Source organism: Topomyia yanbarensis, chromosome 2, assembly GCF_030247195.1.
Source record: "Topomyia yanbarensis strain Yona2022 chromosome 2, ASM3024719v1, whole genome shotgun sequence".
Taxonomy (NCBI): domain Eukaryota; kingdom Metazoa; phylum Arthropoda; class Insecta; order Diptera; family Culicidae; genus Topomyia; species Topomyia yanbarensis.
Window position 1 is genome coordinate 465,101,722 of NC_080671.1, and position 19,174 is coordinate 465,120,895.

At 40.1% G+C, this 19,174-nt stretch overlaps 2 protein-coding genes across 8 annotated transcripts in view; one reads left to right on the forward strand and one right to left on the reverse strand.

Annotated features, from left to right (window-relative positions):
* The window catches only part of LOC131686117 (uncharacterized), a 280,208-nt gene that overhangs the window by 9,133 nt on the left and 251,901 nt on the right, over nt 1-19,174 (reverse strand). The gene's annotated exons all lie outside the window — the stretch shown is intronic.
* The window catches only part of LOC131686114 (muscle-specific protein 300 kDa), a 113,822-nt gene continuing 100,489 nt past the window's right edge, over nt 5,842-19,174 (forward strand). For 2 of the 5 annotated variants that reach the window (XM_058970265.1, XM_058970266.1), the window contains exon 1: nt 5,912-6,733. In XM_058970265.1, coding sequence (XP_058826248.1) covers nt 6,004-6,733 — 730 coding nt within the window. In that variant the 5' untranslated portion in view covers nt 5,912-6,003. Of the gene's footprint in view, nt 6,734-19,174 lie in introns of all 5 variants that reach the window. The other 3 variants (XM_058970270.1, XM_058970268.1, XM_058970267.1) reach the window with 3 other exon arrangements.

A 19,174-nucleotide genomic window follows, 5' to 3' on the forward strand; every position in this document is an offset into this window, starting at 1 on the left:
TATTTCAGGACCTCAGTCACAATTTCCGTAATTTTTATTCACGATAACGATCTGTGTTCATGATTTTTAATATTTTAGTTGTGGTTATTTATGTTCATGATTGCAGGATCTTTGTCAGTTTTCGTAATTTTAAATGCACGCTATCGTTATATTTTATTCTTGAGCTCTCTTTCGAATTTGACACGTGGAGTTATGTAACTGCTATTTCAGCCGAGAATTGACCCACTGGTTTCTGTTCCCATATCATAAGAGGCGATTGACCCCGTTTTCGCAGCCTACAACAACATGGCATGACAAATCCACGTTAAATGCCTCGTGCATGTAAACTTGTGAATAGTAGTGCTATTGACGCATATCTTTTATCCGACCTCAAACCCGTGATATTAATGCTGTCACAGTCAATGTGACTGTTGATAACATAAACAGGAAATACATCTATTGTTCGGCATATTCGCCACATAATGAATCATCACCTTCCGATGATTTCAAAAGGGTTGTATCATACTGTGGCAGAAATGGGTTTCCACTCATAATCGGCAGTAATACAAATGCCCAACGCATAGTTTGAGGCAGCTCAGATGTCAATTTGAGAGGCAACAAATTGATGGACTGTTTTAGCAGCACAAATTTGCATAGACGTAATGTAGCAAATCACCAACATTTGCACGATCTGGCAGAGAAGAGGTGTTAGATGTAATTAATTTTGAAAAGGTGGTAGAAAAAATTGGATTTAATTGTGTGGACTTTGCTAGATTGTAAATTCCCGCTCGTTTTGATGAAACCGTTGATGCGTGTAGATCCTCAAAATCCTTAAAAATGGAAAACAAATTGATCAAAATCAAAGAAAACAAGCACAACCGCATAGGTGCTCTCTTCAACAATGCTTCGGCTCATTTGGGGGAGTAAGCTAGATCGTTACGTAACATGTTTTCACTGGAAAATTTTTTTTGTCAAGAAATTTGTTACGTAATAGAGGAGGGGGGATGGAGAAATTTATGACATATTGTTACATGGGGGGGAGAGGGAGTCAATTTTGGACAATTTTTGCGTTACGTAATTCATGAATGGTCCCTAAGGCTAGAGTTCCATAATCCTGGTTCATGAGGCAGTTTGTTGGGATGTTCTGAGAACCAAGTCGCTTACAGAGAAAATACAGCAGTATTTTTGCAGTATCGACGATCGTTCTCTGGAATTTCTAGCGAAAAGGGTTATAAACTCAACTATGGGTTTCAAATGTCATGACGATAGTTTTTAAACCTACGTCGGTTTAAGCCGAATTTGTCGTTCCGTTATCTCAATATCCTCTCGGGGGTGATGATATATCCGCAAATCGAGGTGTCTTTTATTCCCTTGGGAATGAAACATATTTCCGTATTGTTTATATTATCTGTATCGTTGGGTTACTAACTTAACTTTGGCTTCCAAAAAGTCACGGCGAAAGCTTATAAACCTAAATCGGTTTAAGTCGAATTTGAATGACAGTACCTCTTCGGGAGTGTTGTCGTTCTGTTATCTCAATATCCCCTCGGGGGTGTTGATATATCCGCTCATCAAGAAGTGTCTTTATTTTCTTGGGAGTAAGCATAGTTCCGTATTATCTATGTTCTCTGTGTCGTTATTTTCCTTATCTCTAACCTTATCACTTCCCCAATCCTGCCCATTAGGGAAATGACGAAAAGACAAATCATGGCAAAGTACAAATCTTCGATCAATATGGGGAACGTGCCATGTGGGTCAGTTGCTACTGATTCCTGATTCCTGAACGTGACAATATGATTTGGTTCATAAAAGCCTAACTGATTCGCGGTATCTTGTTTTGTGAACTACATCACGAACACGATTTGTGACTCTATAATATATGAAATTGAAAATGATTACGGGTGTCTTCACAAACACTCAAGATCTATCGTGCTACGAATCATGAGCCAGCCCACGAATCTATGAATAGTATTTTCTGATTTTGTGAACTATTTCACGAGAACGAATGGTTAGTCGTGCAAATTATACTAGGAATCATAACCAGTTTACGAACACATGAACAATATTTTATGATTTTGTGAACTATTTCACGGGCCTACGTGGCCAGGAGTGACTGTTATACTATAGAAACCATGAATCAGTTCACGTTTCCATGAATAAGATTTCATGATTTTGTGAACTATGTCACTAGCACGAATGGCTAGTTGCTAGGAATCATGAATCAATTCACGCATACATGAATAATATTTTGTGAATCATTACATGAGCATGAGCATGGTGAGTTGTGACTAATTAGCCAGAAATCAAGAATTAGTTCACGTATACATGAATAACATTTTATGGTTTTGTGAACTATTTCACGAACACGAATATTGAATCGTGACTAATATATTAGGAATCATGGACTAGTTCACGATGATTGAAAGGATTCATGAATAATGTGCCGGGTTTCGTGACATAGTTCACGAGAATGTATGCTTTGATTTTGTGAAATACTTCACAACCACGAAAGCATGTTCAAAATGTAACAAATCATGAATCAGTTCACGTCTTGTAGTCGGACTCTGAAGGATGTTTAAAAAGCTATGAATAAAATCACGATTCAAACTTTGATTTCATGAATATTGTCCATAAAATTGTGAACCAGTTCGCGTACAGAAAATTGATTTTGAAATGGTTTGGCGGAATCCGTAACTGAAGTTCAGGAATCAGAATATATTGGCTTAAATGGCACGTTACCCGTTCATAAAACAAAAACAAATATCTCCACTAATAAAAGCGTTATATAGGCGTTGCTGGATGGAAATGGACCATAATTATAAAATGCATGATTTTTGTTCATGGTCCTATTTCCGTACCGTAAAAACGTGATTGTTCCAGAATTCATGGCGCTTTATTCAAGATTTCCGTGTATCGTAAAAATGAATAGTTGATCTGAGATCAGTCCCAATACGACTTTAATCTGACTCAAATCAAATTTATCGCAACTTATCAACTGAGTTTGAGGTTGCTTTATTTTTATTAACTCTCCGTCTTATCAACCAAAAATTTCCGGCCGGTAGATAAAAACGGATAGTTGCTGTTTTTTTTTAAATTTTTATATATTTTTTTTCACGTTTTTTCTTAGCTTTTCCTATCTATATTCAGTAACATTTGAAGCAAATGTTTCATGGAGCAATTTTTTGTTCCATGGGTAACTGACTTTCGAGTACTATTTTCACTTACTATTCGAAATATATCGTAACCCGTGCATATTCCCATGGGCTTGAAAGAATTAAAAAATAGGGTCCGTGCTAAGTTTCACAACCAAAAATCACGATGAAATGATCTCAATAACCCTTAAATACTTCCAAATTTGGTTTTATATGGGGTCTACTGGATCATGGTGACTGTGTTTTCATGGGCTGAACCCATTTCAAACATTCATGTGCAAGGTGGTACTATGAAATTTTTATTTGCTCAGGAAGATAACCAGGAAATGTGCGCTCGAACGATCTGAAATCTAAGAATTATAATAAGTTGGGATTCCGGTATTAGTATCCTTCGTGAATGTAAAAAGTTTTATAACATGATTCCAACGTTGAACTATCGTCGGACAAAAACGTAGAGCTAATATTTGTCTATGCTTTCGATAACAATTAGAAGCTTGCCAGAGTTCACGCTTTTTTACATCATAGGCCAGAATGATAGCACTATACTGTTCCAAGTTTTAATAGCAGGGTGTTGAAGCCGTACAAAATGAAAAATGTTGGCATTCCGACGAAAAATCACCTACGCATGTCTCGGCATTGTATAACAACACGTCCAATGTTATAAGGATAGGTAGTGTTCGATTGGACTCCAATCGAATCGACCCCTCCCCCCAAGTTTTCTTTCTAAAGTTTTTCAAAGATTTACCAGTCTTTTTGAATATCGGAAAATGTTATTGCCTGATGATAGGCTCTCTTGTCTGCTGTTCAATATCACTTTGAAAAATGTGGTAAGAAAAGCGACACCAGTGGTACTATTTTCCGGAAGTCTGTTCACCTATTTGCTTCTTCGAAGATGTTGATATGGTGGAACGTAACATCCGACTGAAGGTTGAAGCAAAGTGATTGGAATTGGTTATTCCGATAATTACACCATCAGAGAAACGTATTCTGGCAGGTAATCGTTCTACTTTGGGCTTATTTGGTCGAACAAAGTACACCACCGCAAGAAGTTGACCAACTAAATGCCTATTAGATGATCAAAGCGTCCTTGGTGTTTTAAAACAAAATGTGCACTTGGACGACGGAATGAGGTGATGGCGTAATGAACAGTGAATTGAAACAGTTATTTGGAGAATCACCCGTCTTTCGTTTAGCGAAAATTGGGCGGCAGTACTGGGTTGAGCATGTCACCAGAAAATAGTACGACAGCTTGGTAAAATGGTCCTCAAAACTAGTCAGACACGCATATGACATAAAGTGCGCAGCGAGTGAATCGATCAAGTTGATGGGGATCTGAGGATTCTTCGTAGGGCAGGCGAAAAAAAAAACAATGGACCAAGTGAACTGGAGACGATTTTTTGACACAGCAAAAAATGAGTAAACCACTCGAAGACCATTCAATTTCATAAGTGTATACCTTTCTACATTAAATTCTAAATAGTACAATTGCAGATAATAAATATATTTTTGGTTTAAACAAAGATCTCACCGTGGGTGTTATTACAAATCATTTTAGAACGACTCTCAGATAGGTGTGTAAACATAGAAAAAGTAAGATAAACAGATGCATTCTGCACACTGTCTTTAACATTGCAATAGTAACGCCATGTGATTGTTACAAATAACGCATGCTGTATTTTCTAAAGTTTTATCTGCGCGCGCAAGACACGCAAAAAGCGTTGTACAAAAATCCGCATCTTCGATGGCAATGTGGATTAGTTGGTTCTGCGATATCGTCGGGTGAAGTTGAAATTCGAAAAAAGGTGAAAAGCATTCTAAAAATAAGTGAAGTGTACCATATATGGCCAATATGTATAGGAAGAAAGATTGCCTCTTTTCTGATAATAATAATTATAAAATTAAATAGCAGTGAAATTAGAAGGGTGCTTTATGTGTTTTTAATACTGAAATTTAAATCAACCCGATGGAAGTACTAAACCTTGAAGCGTGTGTACCAGTGACAGTTTTTAAATTGCGAAATATGTGTAAAGTTTAAGGTTACATAATGCTCTATAAAAGTGAAACCTTTTGATTTCGAAGCTACGATAAAACAAATTTGCTTTTGAGCCAAAATTAGGAATAAATTTTTGTTTCGTAATCATAAAAGAAGTATGCCTTCTTTCTTGTCCCCAAATGCGTAGAAGCCAAGCTAATTATCGCAAGAAATTCAGTTAATTATATGCAATCACCGCTTGTAGCATGGTAGTCTGTATGATAGCCAATCAGTTCGAATTATCTTCGCATTTAATTTATTAAAATTTTGCGTATGATTACTAGAAAAATGTAAAACTGTATTTGTTTTGAATCTTAAAATAGATTGAAATGGCGATAAAATTTTCTCTTTAAAGCAGAACAGTTATTTTAGGCTTTTCAATGACGTGTGAGATTCATATGGAAATATAAGAGTTGGTCTGCTTTCTCAAACTATGAATCTAGATTGTATAGTGTGAATAACGATATTCTACTTGGTTAAATATTACGTATAAATTGAAGGCATAATTCGTTAAAAAAAAACTTCAGCAATGCTTATGCAGAAATGAACGTTTTTAGAGTTCAAAACGAATTTATCTTAAAAGCTATGGCACCAAAGAAAGAAGTTCTATTTTTAGGAGATTTGCATTTGTGCTACTTTCCATATTTATTTGACTTCGCTGCTTCCAGATCATAGGCAACAAATTAACACCACCATCCGTCTATATATAGACTGAAAATTACTCAGTTCTATTTTCGAAAAAAAAAAAGTTTCACTTTCGCGGTTCAGAAATGAGTGAATTAACTGTAGCAGAAGAAAAAAAATAGTCCAATAAATAGCGCTGTCATCGAGAAAGCTACAATGTCAGGACCGCCGAATGTTAACAACAATTTGCCGGGCGGCAGTGGCCGTGGCTGGCAACGCACGCCACCTCCCACATATTTTCGGTCACCGTCACCATGGGTACCACCAGGATCAGTGCTCGCTACACAACGTATGCATGCAAAAACCCCTACAAATGACGTACACAATCAATCAGCCATGAGTTTACCTGTCGGAATAAGACCTGAAAGTACGATATCTAATGAAACTCGATATCAGACGAGTATTATGTCATCAGAATGTTTTGCCCAAGAAGCTGTTTCACATTCAACAGCTCAAAGTGCTCGTCCGATCTCAATGTTTGAGCAGCAGATCAATAGACCGCCTCCAACGACGCCACATTCACATTTGGCACACACCCAGTACGGGTACTCATATCAAAGTTCAATGTCACCCACCATGTACAATGCGGTTTTACCGGCCGAACAATTTAAGATGGTAACTCCAACACGCCAGACTAATTACTCCAATCAACACCATCAACAAACAAGTAGTTCTGTGATGAGCGCAAGCTTACCGGAGCAAAATGCATCTATGTGTAACCTTGCCGGTGGGGTACCTTCGAATGTGATAAATCCATCCCAGTACATCATATATGACCAATCTAGCGAAGGTGGTCCATCTACGGCAGAAATAATTGCAAATCAATCACAGGATTACATAGATGAAAAATTAGCAGAATATCAGGCTACAATTTATTTACTACAAGGTAAGTAGACTTTAGAATTTAAATTTGTGTTCTATCGTCAAGGATTCTCCAAAATCGACTGAAGACTTGAACCCATACCGCTATTGGTATAAGCTGGTTGATATTAGATTGCGGTCAACTTTCTAGGAAAACTGAAACTTACAAAAATAACTCACATTCTAATTAATGTGCATCCGAGAATTTTTATGTATGTTTTCTTGGCATATGGCTCCAATTAGTGTGCGATTTTCCGATTAGTTTGTTTATGGCAGCTATTTATAATAGATTATCTCAGTTGCTTTTCGCGATTGAACAAAAGTTATGAAACTGTTTGTATTCTGCAATGAAATCATACTCACGAATATTTCAAAAATAAATGCATATACTGGGAGAGAGACCGTGTGCGGTTGTGATGTAGCCCTTACGAATAAAAAAACGGTGTGTTCAGAATGTTGCATAACGGAAATTCAAATTCAATATTTTACTGTTTTATGCTCATTAAGTATTTGTTTTTATTTAAACTATGCATACTTTTTATCTATAACGTTACATGTGCTCATTTGAAATGTCGAACGGGTATTTGTAACCAAGTATTTTAGTTTTTTGCTTCGGAACCAATTAAATTTTTTTTGACGATTTAAAAGGTCTTTATATTTTTCAAAAAATTTAGTTTTTATTACTTTATCTGAAAATACAACTCCTCTAGAATATTTTCCCCAATTTTTATAGAGATCCGAGAAATAGATCGAAAGTTTTGTGACTTTAGTTGTTCTATTGGTCTTTAATCGTGATCACCGCAAACTTCTTTAATAAAAAAGAGTTTCGGGGAAAAAGCAATAGCTCCGCCAATTATCAATATATTTTATAGACGTATGCCTGTTTATTTCACTGAAAAATGTTCTACCAAAATACTATAAGTTTGATGTAATGAAATCATTGCTTTATACCTTTACGTAAATTCTAACTTTCTTCACATTTTTCGCACAAAATGGTATGTAACCCCTTAGGGACGACCCATAAATGACGTAGCATTTTTTGAGTGATTTTTAATACCCCCCTCCCCCATCGTAGCATTTCTAATTTCTAATAGCGGTTTAATGTTTCTAAATTCCCAATAAAAGCTTGAATGATCACTAAGAACTTAATATGAACATTAAGGAGTACTTTTAGGTATTATCCGAACTTTTGGTTGCTTGGATAGTTTTCGTACCGTTGTAGTGGCACATGGACCGACTTTACACAAAAAGCATGAAAATTGGTCAAAGATGACCCTGCTTGATAACAATGTACAGAAACAGGATTGTAGCATTTTACATATGGACTGGCGAACTGGCGAACGTACATTCTGTGCATACTATAATTTTCCGAGCTCTAGTGGAAACGGCAGGTTTGGTTTATTGCTTGTGTTTGAAAACTTGTAGATTTGTTTGTTTGGTACATGATAGTCATTTGGCTCTGTTCCGTGTACATCTTCAAAATACTTACAATTTCCCCCATCTTGTTGTGCAGTCGTATGGATTTATGAAACGTATAGGAATCACCAGTTCATATTTGCCTTTTTCATATAAGGAATACAATCATTCTGAAACTCGACTTGTCAAAGTAGACCCGGAGTGTCGAGTGTCATATATCACTAGATTCAGTTCGTCGATGTGAAAATGTCTATAAGTGTGTTTATTATAGTAAAGTTGAAAAATTTGAAAAGTCCTTACTTAAAACAGTCCTTACTTTTCTTCCTTCCTTCTGCCCCACGAGACTGCGTCAAAGCGTGGGGAGACTGATTCGGTCTTGAGATACAGTGAACTCAAAAATAGCATGATCACTGGCACAACCTAGTGGTAGAGTTGAAAACTATTTGGTCTTTCACAGCTCTTGATCTTCCGAACAGGTTTTCCGAAGATAGATACCCTGTACAAGATCGAGATCACGAGCTATTTCGAATAGAATGTTCTTATGTTGAAATTTCCATTTCGCTTGTTCCATTTACATGATTTTAACAATCTATTTCACCTTTAATGGTGGTACTTAAGGTATGTCTTTGTATAAAAATGATTATATATTGTCCAGGACAAATTATGACAAAATGATACAATAGAGCATACATCCGAGCCGTTTAGCTCCGAACACCTATTTGGTTAATCACAGTTGAGAACTTCCGTGAGCCATTTAGTTTCTGTGAGCCATTTAGTTTCTGTTTACGCGAGTCATCTCAGTGAGTCATTTATTCCTCGGCGGCGGAATTTCTCCCTATACCAATGCCCGTTGCGTGAGTCATTTAGCTCCCAGTTTTGTCGCAATCTACTCGGATAGTCCATAAATCCCACTCAAATGGCCAACCAGTACTTGGCGATGTTGGTTCGGCGATACCGGATGAAGCGTAGCTTCTGGTTCGCTGCTTCCGGTTCGCTGAAAACTCGACGACCAACCGCTGGCGCTTCACTCGATCTAGTTCCTGACGGTGTAACTAGTCTGCTCACGGGCTTCGGTCCGGCGATTCCAGATGGTTCGTGGTGCCCGGTACACTTGCGCCTCAACCAAAGCTGTGATTACTCTCATAGTCTTCCCCTTAGCATAATCGTCGTGACTTTAAAAGTTCGAGTCGAGATGATATGTTCTCCGACGGCGATGTTCGCCTGTTGCTGCCTTTCGGCTGCTAGTAAACACCTGGTGGGTTACTTAAGAGCTCTAATTATACAGTGCATTCCATACCGGACATCTACGGAATCACACTGTGCACTTGCACTCATCGTAAGTGACAACATATGCAGTTAATCCAAGCAATCTTTGACTCTGCCTCTTACAGGTTTCAACTGTCCTACAGGTAATACGCGATTCCTTTCTAGACAACAGTTCAGACATTCACAAACACCAACTCTGTTTTATGATGGGCAATCGTCTCCATGGCGAGTGCCTCCAGCTCTTCTAGTAATTCTCCGATTACTTGGAACACCACATTATCCGCGTAACCGAAAATCGTTACATCTCTGAGAAGGTTCAGCTTCAATACTCCATCGTACACTGCGTTCCACAGCGTTGGGCCGAGGAACGTCAGTCGTAGTTGTCATTCTCCCTTGTCTGTTTCATAGATCAGTGTTCGGTACTGAAAGTAGCTCTGTAATATCCTGCTGAGTTACTTATGCTGTACAACGAATGGGCGATTGCTTCCTAGCTAGTACTATTGAAGCATTCTTCACGTCTAGGGTAACCACCACGCAATAGCGATATCCTTTTCTCTGTTATCATCACAGCTCCCACAACCGTTCGGGTGGAATTCACTGTAGACCTGCCTATAACGAAGTCGAGTTGCATGACAAGCCATTCTCACGGTCCGTGTACTTAGTTAGCTTGTTCAGGATTACTCTCTCTAACAGTACCAAGAGACATATTGACCTATACGCTGGAAGATCTCCAAGTTTTCCTGGCATCGGAAGCAGCATCAGCTTCTGTTGCTTCCAGTTATCGGATCATTCTGAACATATCCGGGTTCTCATATATCGCTTTTTTCAGCGATATATGAGAGGCTGGTACTGGGTCCTTCCACTCATGGCTTTCGCCATCTCGATCAGCTGCTTGTCGGTAATTCGAGCTTCTTCTTCGTGATCATCCTCCTCACTGTACGGAGAAGATTGGTTCAAGTTGCGGGGAAAACCTTTCGATGGTGACCTCTAGCTTCGGACACCTTTCAGGTGGTGCAGCTGGGCCTTTTACCTTTTTTTGGCATAACTTTGTAGGCGTCTCCTCGAGAATTCGCGTTGGCTTTGTGGCAAAGCTCACCAATTCAAGCTTTCTTGTTCAGCTCGACTGCTCTGTTAAAAGGGGCTCGTGCAGCTTTTCTTTCGGTGTCACTACGAGCACTCTAATTTTTTCTGCAAGGTAGGAATAACTTATACGTAAATCGGTAATCGTCGTATTACAGCTGACGAGCGTTTCTCGGTCTCCCATTTCTCGGTATGGTCGCATTACACGCCCTTGTTAGTACTACCATTAACTCGTTTGCATTTAGGTTGAAGAGGATGTCCCCAAATTTAAATTCTTCGACGGACACGTCCTTGTGAAAGATAGCTCTTTTCCACTTTCACTCGTTATTCAAACCGTGTCCGGTTACCAATGCTGTACCAGATCGCTTGATGTTCGCTGTGGGTATATCCTCGCACACTTTTCATCTTTCCTGTCACTCCAAGGCTACAAACATTAACATGGATAATGGATTCCCAGTACTGATGATACCTTTGTTTGTAAGATCTACATTTAGCTTTGCTAGAGCCTTCTTGATCGCTGATGGTCAGACAAAGTCCTTTTGATTCCAGCGTCCTTCTCGACAATTTTACAAGTTCCTAGTTTTTGGAATATTTCAGAATTAAAGTCTCTTCGGTTCCTTGGAAAACGGCTAAATCGATTTTCACAAGCTTAGTCTTAAATGGAAGGTTTAGTAGCAGACTTTGATCTGGTGAAGTTCATACGAATCGCACATATGGGTGGGGAAATACGGTATGAACACTGCGATCCCATATTAAATCTTTAAATTTCAAAAGCCTTTCGGTAAATCTCATGCATATTGAATACTAAACCACAAATAAATTGCCAGGAGTCTTATGTGAATTCAGATTGTTTCCTTATAGCAATTATTTTAGAGTGCAACTACCGATCTCTATCGACTGTTGCGATTCAGAAGTCGGTGTGTTAGCCTTGCCATGAGATGTTTGTTTGAAAATTCACGAGCGGCTCCTTCCTTCCGCGAACAGTAAACGTTTCGTTTGATGTTAGACTGGATCGACGATTTTATTCGGATGTCCTATCTACCATATTGACCATTCTTGGTCAAAATAAAAAAAAATCATGGGATGGCAATTTCCAAAACTATTAGAATAGTTTTCAAGGACGAAAAGCAAAACTCTATGAAAGCTATTGTTTTTTTTATAAGTGACAATTTTTTTAATTGAGGTTATTAACAAAAATTATTTGCCCCCTGATTTTTTCTAGCAATTTTGAAGGGGGGGGGGGGGGGGTGACATAATTTTTAAAAAAAGATTTGTAATGGCCTTAATTGTTTGTGAAGAAACAAAATTCCAGATATCTCGAAAATTAACACATCTGAGAGATCTGAAATTATATTTTAAAATAAAATTGCACCTTTGTCTGTCAATTTGCATGAAATTTAAAAACAAGTTTAAAGTTTTTTTTTTTTTATTTTTTATTCATTTCGTTTATTTGATAGGCACAAATGCGTTAGCTTGGCGGTGCCAAATTCTTTTGTTTTTACATTTTGTATATTTTAAAACTAGGAGGTTACAATGTTGAAATATTTTTTTAAAAAAGAAAAATTTTACAGCTATCTTAAGACTAGAAATAAGATTCTATATACAAGAGAGGGGGCGAAAGATTTTTTTTATGAAAAAATTTTAAAACAAGGAATTCAATAGTAATAATTTTTAGGAAATATTTACACTTATCTTAAAACTAACAATATAGTTTGGTACACAAAAGGGGGAACAAATATTTATGAGAAAATTCGCATGTGTTTTAAGACTAGGGATACAATTCTATTTACAAGATGGGGGACAATAGTTTTAACAAAGAGGTAAAATTACAACTATCTTAAAACTAGGAATACAGAATACAAATTTGAACTTTTTTAGCGGAGACTTATGCTTGGTCAAGATATTCAGAGGGGGGCTGTAGAAGCAGTTGTATCAAGGACAGGGGAGAGAAAGCGTAGATGGTGACCGGGAGAGAAGAGCAAAACTTGCAACTTTCGCTCAAACGGGAGATCAGCGAAAGATTACCGCCTCAGTCTAGTAGGTCGGATTGGCGGATGGTATTCTTCGGACCCGCGGGGAATCCTTCAAAAGTCATCGGACCTTGAGTCGCTCTCGCTTCAGTTTCCGTAGTGGTAAGTGCGACGGCGGTTACATAGTTGCAGTCTGGAGCTGATCGGTCCCACAAGGCAAGAGAAAGCTTCTAAAACGAGAAATAAAAAGAGAGGGGCTAAATTGGGATATTTGTCGTTTTTATGAAAGTATAAATAAGGGACATATAGGGGAAATCACGATTTGCCAGTATATCTCGGACTGGGACATTGGGTGGTCTACCTCGGGCCCGAAGGGAATCCTTTAACTGAGACCTGGCGTCCAAGTACCCGGCGCATACCCAGACAACGTGCTCGATGTCGTGATAGCCCTCGTCACAAGCGCACAGACTACTCTCCGCAAGCCCAATACGCCGCAGATGCGCATCCAAGGTGTAGTGGTTGGACATAAGTCGGGACATTACACGAATAAAATCCCGACCCACATCCATCCCCCTGAACCAAGGCTTCGTTGATACCTTTGGGATAATGGAATGTAGCCATCGTCCAAGTTCACCATTGCTCCACGAGGTTTGCCAACTATTGAGCGTCCTCTGACGACAAATACTAAAAAATTCGTTGAAGCAGATTGGTCTTTCGTATATGTCACCATTTAATGCGCCCACCTTTGCTAATGAGTCGGCTTTTTCATTGCCCGGGATAGAACAATGAGAGGGGACCCAAACAAAGGTAATCTGATAAGATTTTTCAGATAACGTACACAAGGACTCCTGTATCATCCCCAGAAAATACGGGAGTTGCTTTTTAGGCTTCACCGCACGAAGAGCCTCGATAGAGCTGAGGCTGTCCGAAACGATGAAGTAGTGATCTGTGGGCAGAGTGTCGATGATCCCAAGGGTGTACTGAATTGCAGCTAACTCTGCGACGTAAACTGAAGCGGGATCATTGAGCTTGAATGAAGCGGTGATAGTATTGTTGAAGATACCGAAGCCAGTGGACCCATCGAGATTTGATCCGTCAGTGTAGAACATTTTGTCACAGTCGACTTCTCGGAATTTATTATAAAATATATTGGGGATCACTTGAGGGCGTATATGGTCCGGGATTCCACGAATCTCTTCCTTCATGGATGTGTCGAAGAATACAGTAGAATCAGAAGTATCTAGGAAACGAACACGGCTGGGAGTATATGAAGAAGGATTAATGCTCTGTGCCATGTAGTCGAAGTACAAGGCCATAAATCGGGTTTGAGAATTAAGCTCGACGAGCCTCTCGAAGTTTTCAATCACCAACGGGTTCAGAATGTCGCATCGGATGAGCAATCGATATGAGAGTTCCCAAAATCGATTTTTTAGCGGAAGAACGCCCGCCAGCACTTCGAGACTCATCGTATGGGTCGAGTGCATGCAACCCAAGGCAACGCGCAAGCAACGATACTGGATTCTCTCCAGTTTGATGAAGTGTATGTTCGCAGCGGAGCGGAAACAGAAACACCCGTACTCCATCACCGACAATATCGTTGTTTGGTATAACCTGATCAGGTCTCCTGGGTGAGCACCCCACCATGTTCCAGTTATTGTTCGGAGAAAATTGATCCTTTGTTGGCATTTCTGTTTCACATACCTAATGTGACATCCCCAGGTACCTTTAGAGTCGAACCAGACCCCGAGATATTTAAATGTGAAAACCTGGTTGATCGTTGCACCCATTAATAGAAGCTGGAGTTGCGCCGGCTCACGCTTCCTAGAAAAAACAACCAACTCAGTTTTCTCCGTGGAGAACTCAATACCCAGCTGAAGAGCCCAAGCAGACAAATTGTCCAAGGTATTTTGTAATGGTCCTTGCAAGTCGACAGCTTTGGGCCCTGTAACAGAGACCACGCCGTCGTCTGCAAGTTGCCTTAGCGTGCATGAATTGGCAAGACAATCGTCAATGTCATTCACGTAAAAATTGTAGAGCAGGGGACTTAGACATGAGCCCTGGGGAAGACACATGTAGCTAAATCGCGATGTTGTTAAATCGCCATGCGAAAAGTGCATGTGCTTTTCGGACAACAGGTTTAGCAAAAAGTTATTTAAAATTGGCGAAAGACCATGCTGGTGCAGCTTCTCTGACAGAATGTTGATAGAAACTGAGTCAAAAGCCCCCTTAATATCCAAGAAGACTGATGCCATCTGCTCTTTGTTAGCATAGGCCATTTGGATTTCTGTAGAAAGCAACGCAAGGCAATCGTTCGTCCCTTTGCCTTTGCGGAAGCCAAATTGTGTATCTGACAGTAAGCCATTTGCTTCAACCCAATTGTCGAGGCGAAACAAGATCATTTTCTCGAACAACTTCCGAATACAGGACAGCATTGCAATCGGCCGATATGAGTTGTGGTCGGAGGCTGGTTTTCCTGGTTTTTGGATGGCGATGATCTTCACTTGCCTCCAGTCATGAGGGACAATGTTACCCTCAAGAAACTTGTTAAATAAATTCAACAAGCGCCTTTTTGCAGTGTCAGGTAGATTCTTCAGCAAGTTGAATTTGATTCTGTCTAACCCTGGGGCGTTATTGTTGCATGATAAGAGAGCAAGTGAAAACTCCACCATCGAAAACGGTGTTTCGTTCGCGGTATCGTGAGGAGACGCGGCGCGGTACGTTTTCTGTACCGGGACAGAGTCCGGACAGATCTTCTTGGCGAAAGCAAATATCCAACGGTTTGAATATTCCACGTTCTCGTTGGTACTATTACGGTTACGCATACGTCGAGCCGTACCCCAAAGAGTGCTCATCGCTGTTTCTCTCGTTAACCCGTCGACGAACCGGCGCCAATAACTACGTTTTTTGGCTTTCATTAGACTCTTCATTCGCCTTTCTAACGACGCGTACTGTAGATAGCTAGCGGGTAACCCGTCTTCCCGGAAGGCCTTATATGCAGTGGACTTTTCCGCGTACAGCTCTGAGCACTCTTTATCCCACCATAGGGTGGGAGACCGTCCATGGGTATTCGCGCTGGGTACTGGTTTAGTCTGAGCTTGATTCGCACTGTCGAGAATCAAGCCAGCCAAAAACCTGTACTCTTCCTCCGGAGGAAGTTCTTGAGTGGATTCGATTTTAACGGATATCGCGGTCGCGTAACTCTTCCAATCAATGTTCCGTGTGAGGTCATACGATACATTGATTGTTTCCGATGGTCTTGAACCGTTAGCAATTGAAATCACGATAGGCAAATGGTCGCTACCGTGGGGATCAGGGATCACCTTCCACATGCAATCTAACTGTAGCGAAGTCGAGCATAGAGATAAATCCAACGCGCTTGCGCGTGCTGGTGGTGTAGGAATCCGCGTCATTTCTCCCGTGTTTAAGATGGTCATGTTGAAATTATCGCAAAGATCTTGGATTAATGTTGATCTATTATCATCATGAAGACAGCCCCATACCGTACCGTGCGAGTTAAAGTCTCCCAGAACTAGCCGCGGTGCCGGTAAGGATTCCGTGATATTACAAAGCGTTCGGTGCCCTACCGAGGCTCTAGGAGGAATGTAGATGGAAGCAATGCAAAGGTCTTTACCTTTGATTAAAACTTGACAAGCGACAATTTCAATGCCTGGTGTCGAAGGGAGGTTAATTCGGTTGAAAGAATAGCACTTTTTGATCCCCAAAAGTACTCCTCCATAGGGGTTTTCTCGATCCAGACGAATTATATTAAAGTCGTGGAAGTTGAGATTTATATCGGAAGTTAACCAAGTTTCACATAATGCGAAAGCATCACATTTTAAACTATTTAGTAAAAATTTAAAGGAATCGATTTTCGGGAGGATACTTCTGCTGTTCCACTGTAGAACAGTGATCGAATCGGTGACCTCGTTCGATGACTTAGCCATCGAAGGATACGATCGCTGCAAGGAGGGGCCATTTAGTAGTCAACTGCTTCAAAAATGTTTGCACTATAGGGAGAAAACGTATCAGAAGGCTTTTAAGAGGATCAGTAACATTGAAAGCTGTGAAAATTAAGTCCACTATGTCAGAAAATTTCATTAGTCCGCTACTGGACTGAGTATCTGTTTGAAAAAAGGGGACACTTGGGGTTTTTGGTGTCCCTGGAAGTGGTGGGTACTCCTTGTTAGAATTAATATTTCCAAGTCCTGGAGCAAATTGCTTCGGCTTTTGTGCATCACTTCCGTTGGATTTATTGATTGCGGTTGGCGCACTCTGAGTGGACGACACCTTGGCACCCTTACGAGGCAATGTAGGGGAGGCTAGATTTCTCCTCTTCCTGGATTCCCCTGGGTTAACCAATGATGTTCCCTCTTGTGGGTCGTCAGATTCTTGCTCAACGCCAGCCAAAAGAGCAAAGGAATTTTCGGAAGCGACAGATGGCGAAGCATTCTTTAGCATTTCTGCATAAGAGTGCCTCGAGCGATCCTTAAGGGAGCGCTTAATTTTATCCCCGCGCTGCTTGTACGCCGGGCATGACTTAAGAGCATGCGGAGGGCCCCCGCAGTAAATACACTTCTCAGTTTCTCCACCGCAAGCGTCATCCTCATGCTCTCCCTCGCATTTGCCGCACCGTTTTTTATTGCCACAATAAGTGGCTGTGTGGCCCAGTTGCTTGCAATTGCTGCAGTTCATTACCCGCGGTACAAATAGGCGAACAGGTAGGCGAACCTTATCCAGGAGGACATAGTTGGGAAGAGCAGATCCGGAGAAAGTCACCCGAATCGAGTCTGACGGAGAATAAGTTGTCTTATCATCTTCAGTTTTTGCGGAATACAATTGCTTGCATTCCAGAATTTTCACCTTTTGAAGTGAATGGTCCTTAAAGCAGCCAACCCCGTACTTCAACAGGTCTTCGCTCTTTAGACCCGGTTCGGCGACGACCCCATCGATCTCCACAACTCTACAAGGCACATACACTTTGAATTGCTTCGTAAAACGCTCGCTGCGAGCAATCTGGTTTGCCTGGTCGAGATCATCTACTATAACGCGTATCTTATTAGCTCGAACACGTGTTATCTGAGCCACGGACGGGTAGTTGGCAGTCAGCTCCCGTGAGATTTCTAGAATATTGGGCGATTTCGTGTTGGGCCGGAAATACACCACCCAGGGTCCAGTCGAACTGGCTGGGTATGTTTTAATACGGGGAGGACTGGGGGAATCAGGGGAGGGAGTAATTTCGGGTTTATCCGGTATATCCATGGGAATATCATTCCCATCCAATGTTACTTCGCCCTCGGCCATTTAGGCACGAGGATAACACGTGGTGTAAACGAGAGATGAAACTTATATTCAGGGGAAAGGGCAGAAGTAGAGACCGATCGGGGAAAGGGAAATGAAAGAAAAAAAAAATACTTAGCTTATATAGCGGCGATTCCGGCTATTCTGGTATTCACTTCACCAGCCTGGGCACCGGCGAACAAAGACTGCCTCGAACAATGGTTGACCTTCACTGACAATTTATTCTTGTTCACTTTATGCACAGCACCAGAAAACGAACTGCTTCGATCGAGAGCTCGGAGAGTTATGAAGTTTAAAGTTATAATTAGAAAAGCTTTTTACTGATAGCTTCTCCATAATCCAATTACATTTAAAGTGCTTACTTTTTTTAATTTTTGCTGACAAAAGAAAAAAAAATGAAAAAAATATATAGCTGGATTTTTATTTAGAATACGCTACTGACACCAACTTGCTGTCAGTTAGTTTTTTTCGAGAGTTATCCTACTGGAGCTGTAGAGCTAGGTTCTCGGAAGGGCTCCCCGTCAGAATCACATACTACAATTTGCAGACGAGACAGGCAATGGCGCCCACTAAAACACTGCCTTAGGCCAATTGAGGACCGTGATTCTGAATGTGATATTCATTGTACAGTTCAGGTATGTGCGGGCGTAGGGATTCCCGATCGCGTGTATCATCGCGAAGGGCTCAAGCTTTTGTACGTTAACGTGTTCGATTATTTTAGAGTGCAACTACCGATCTCTATCGACTGTTGCGATTCAGAAGTCGGTGTGTTAGCCTTGCCATGAGATGTTTGTTTGAAAATTCACGAGCGGCTCCTTCCTTCCGCGAACAGTAAACGTTTCGTTTGATGTTAGACTGGATCGACGATTTTATTCGGATGTCCTATCTACCATATTGACCATTCTTGGTCAAAATAAAAAAAAATCATGGGATGGCAATTTCCAAAACTATTAGAATAGTTTTCAAGGACGAAAAGCAAAACTCTATGAAAGCTATTGTTTTTTTTATAAGTGACAATTTTTTTAATTGAGGTTATTAACAAAAATTATTTGCCCCCTGATTTTTTCTAGCAATTTTGAAGGGGGGGGGGGGGTGACATAATTTTTAAAAAAAAGATTTGTAATGGCCTTAATTGTTTGTGAAGAAACAAAATTCCAGATATCTCGAAAATTAACACATCTGAGAGATCTGAAATTATATTTTAAAATAAAATTGCACCTTTGTCTGTCAATTTGCATGAAATTTAAAAACAAGTTTAAAGTTATAATTAGAAAAGCTTTTTACTGATAGCTTCTCCATAATCCAATTACATTTAAAGTGCTTACTTTTTTTAATTTTTGCTGACAAAAGAAAAAAAAATGAAAAAAATATGTAGCTGGATTTTTATTTAGAATACGCTACTGACACCAACTTGCTGTCAGTTAGTTTTTTTCGAG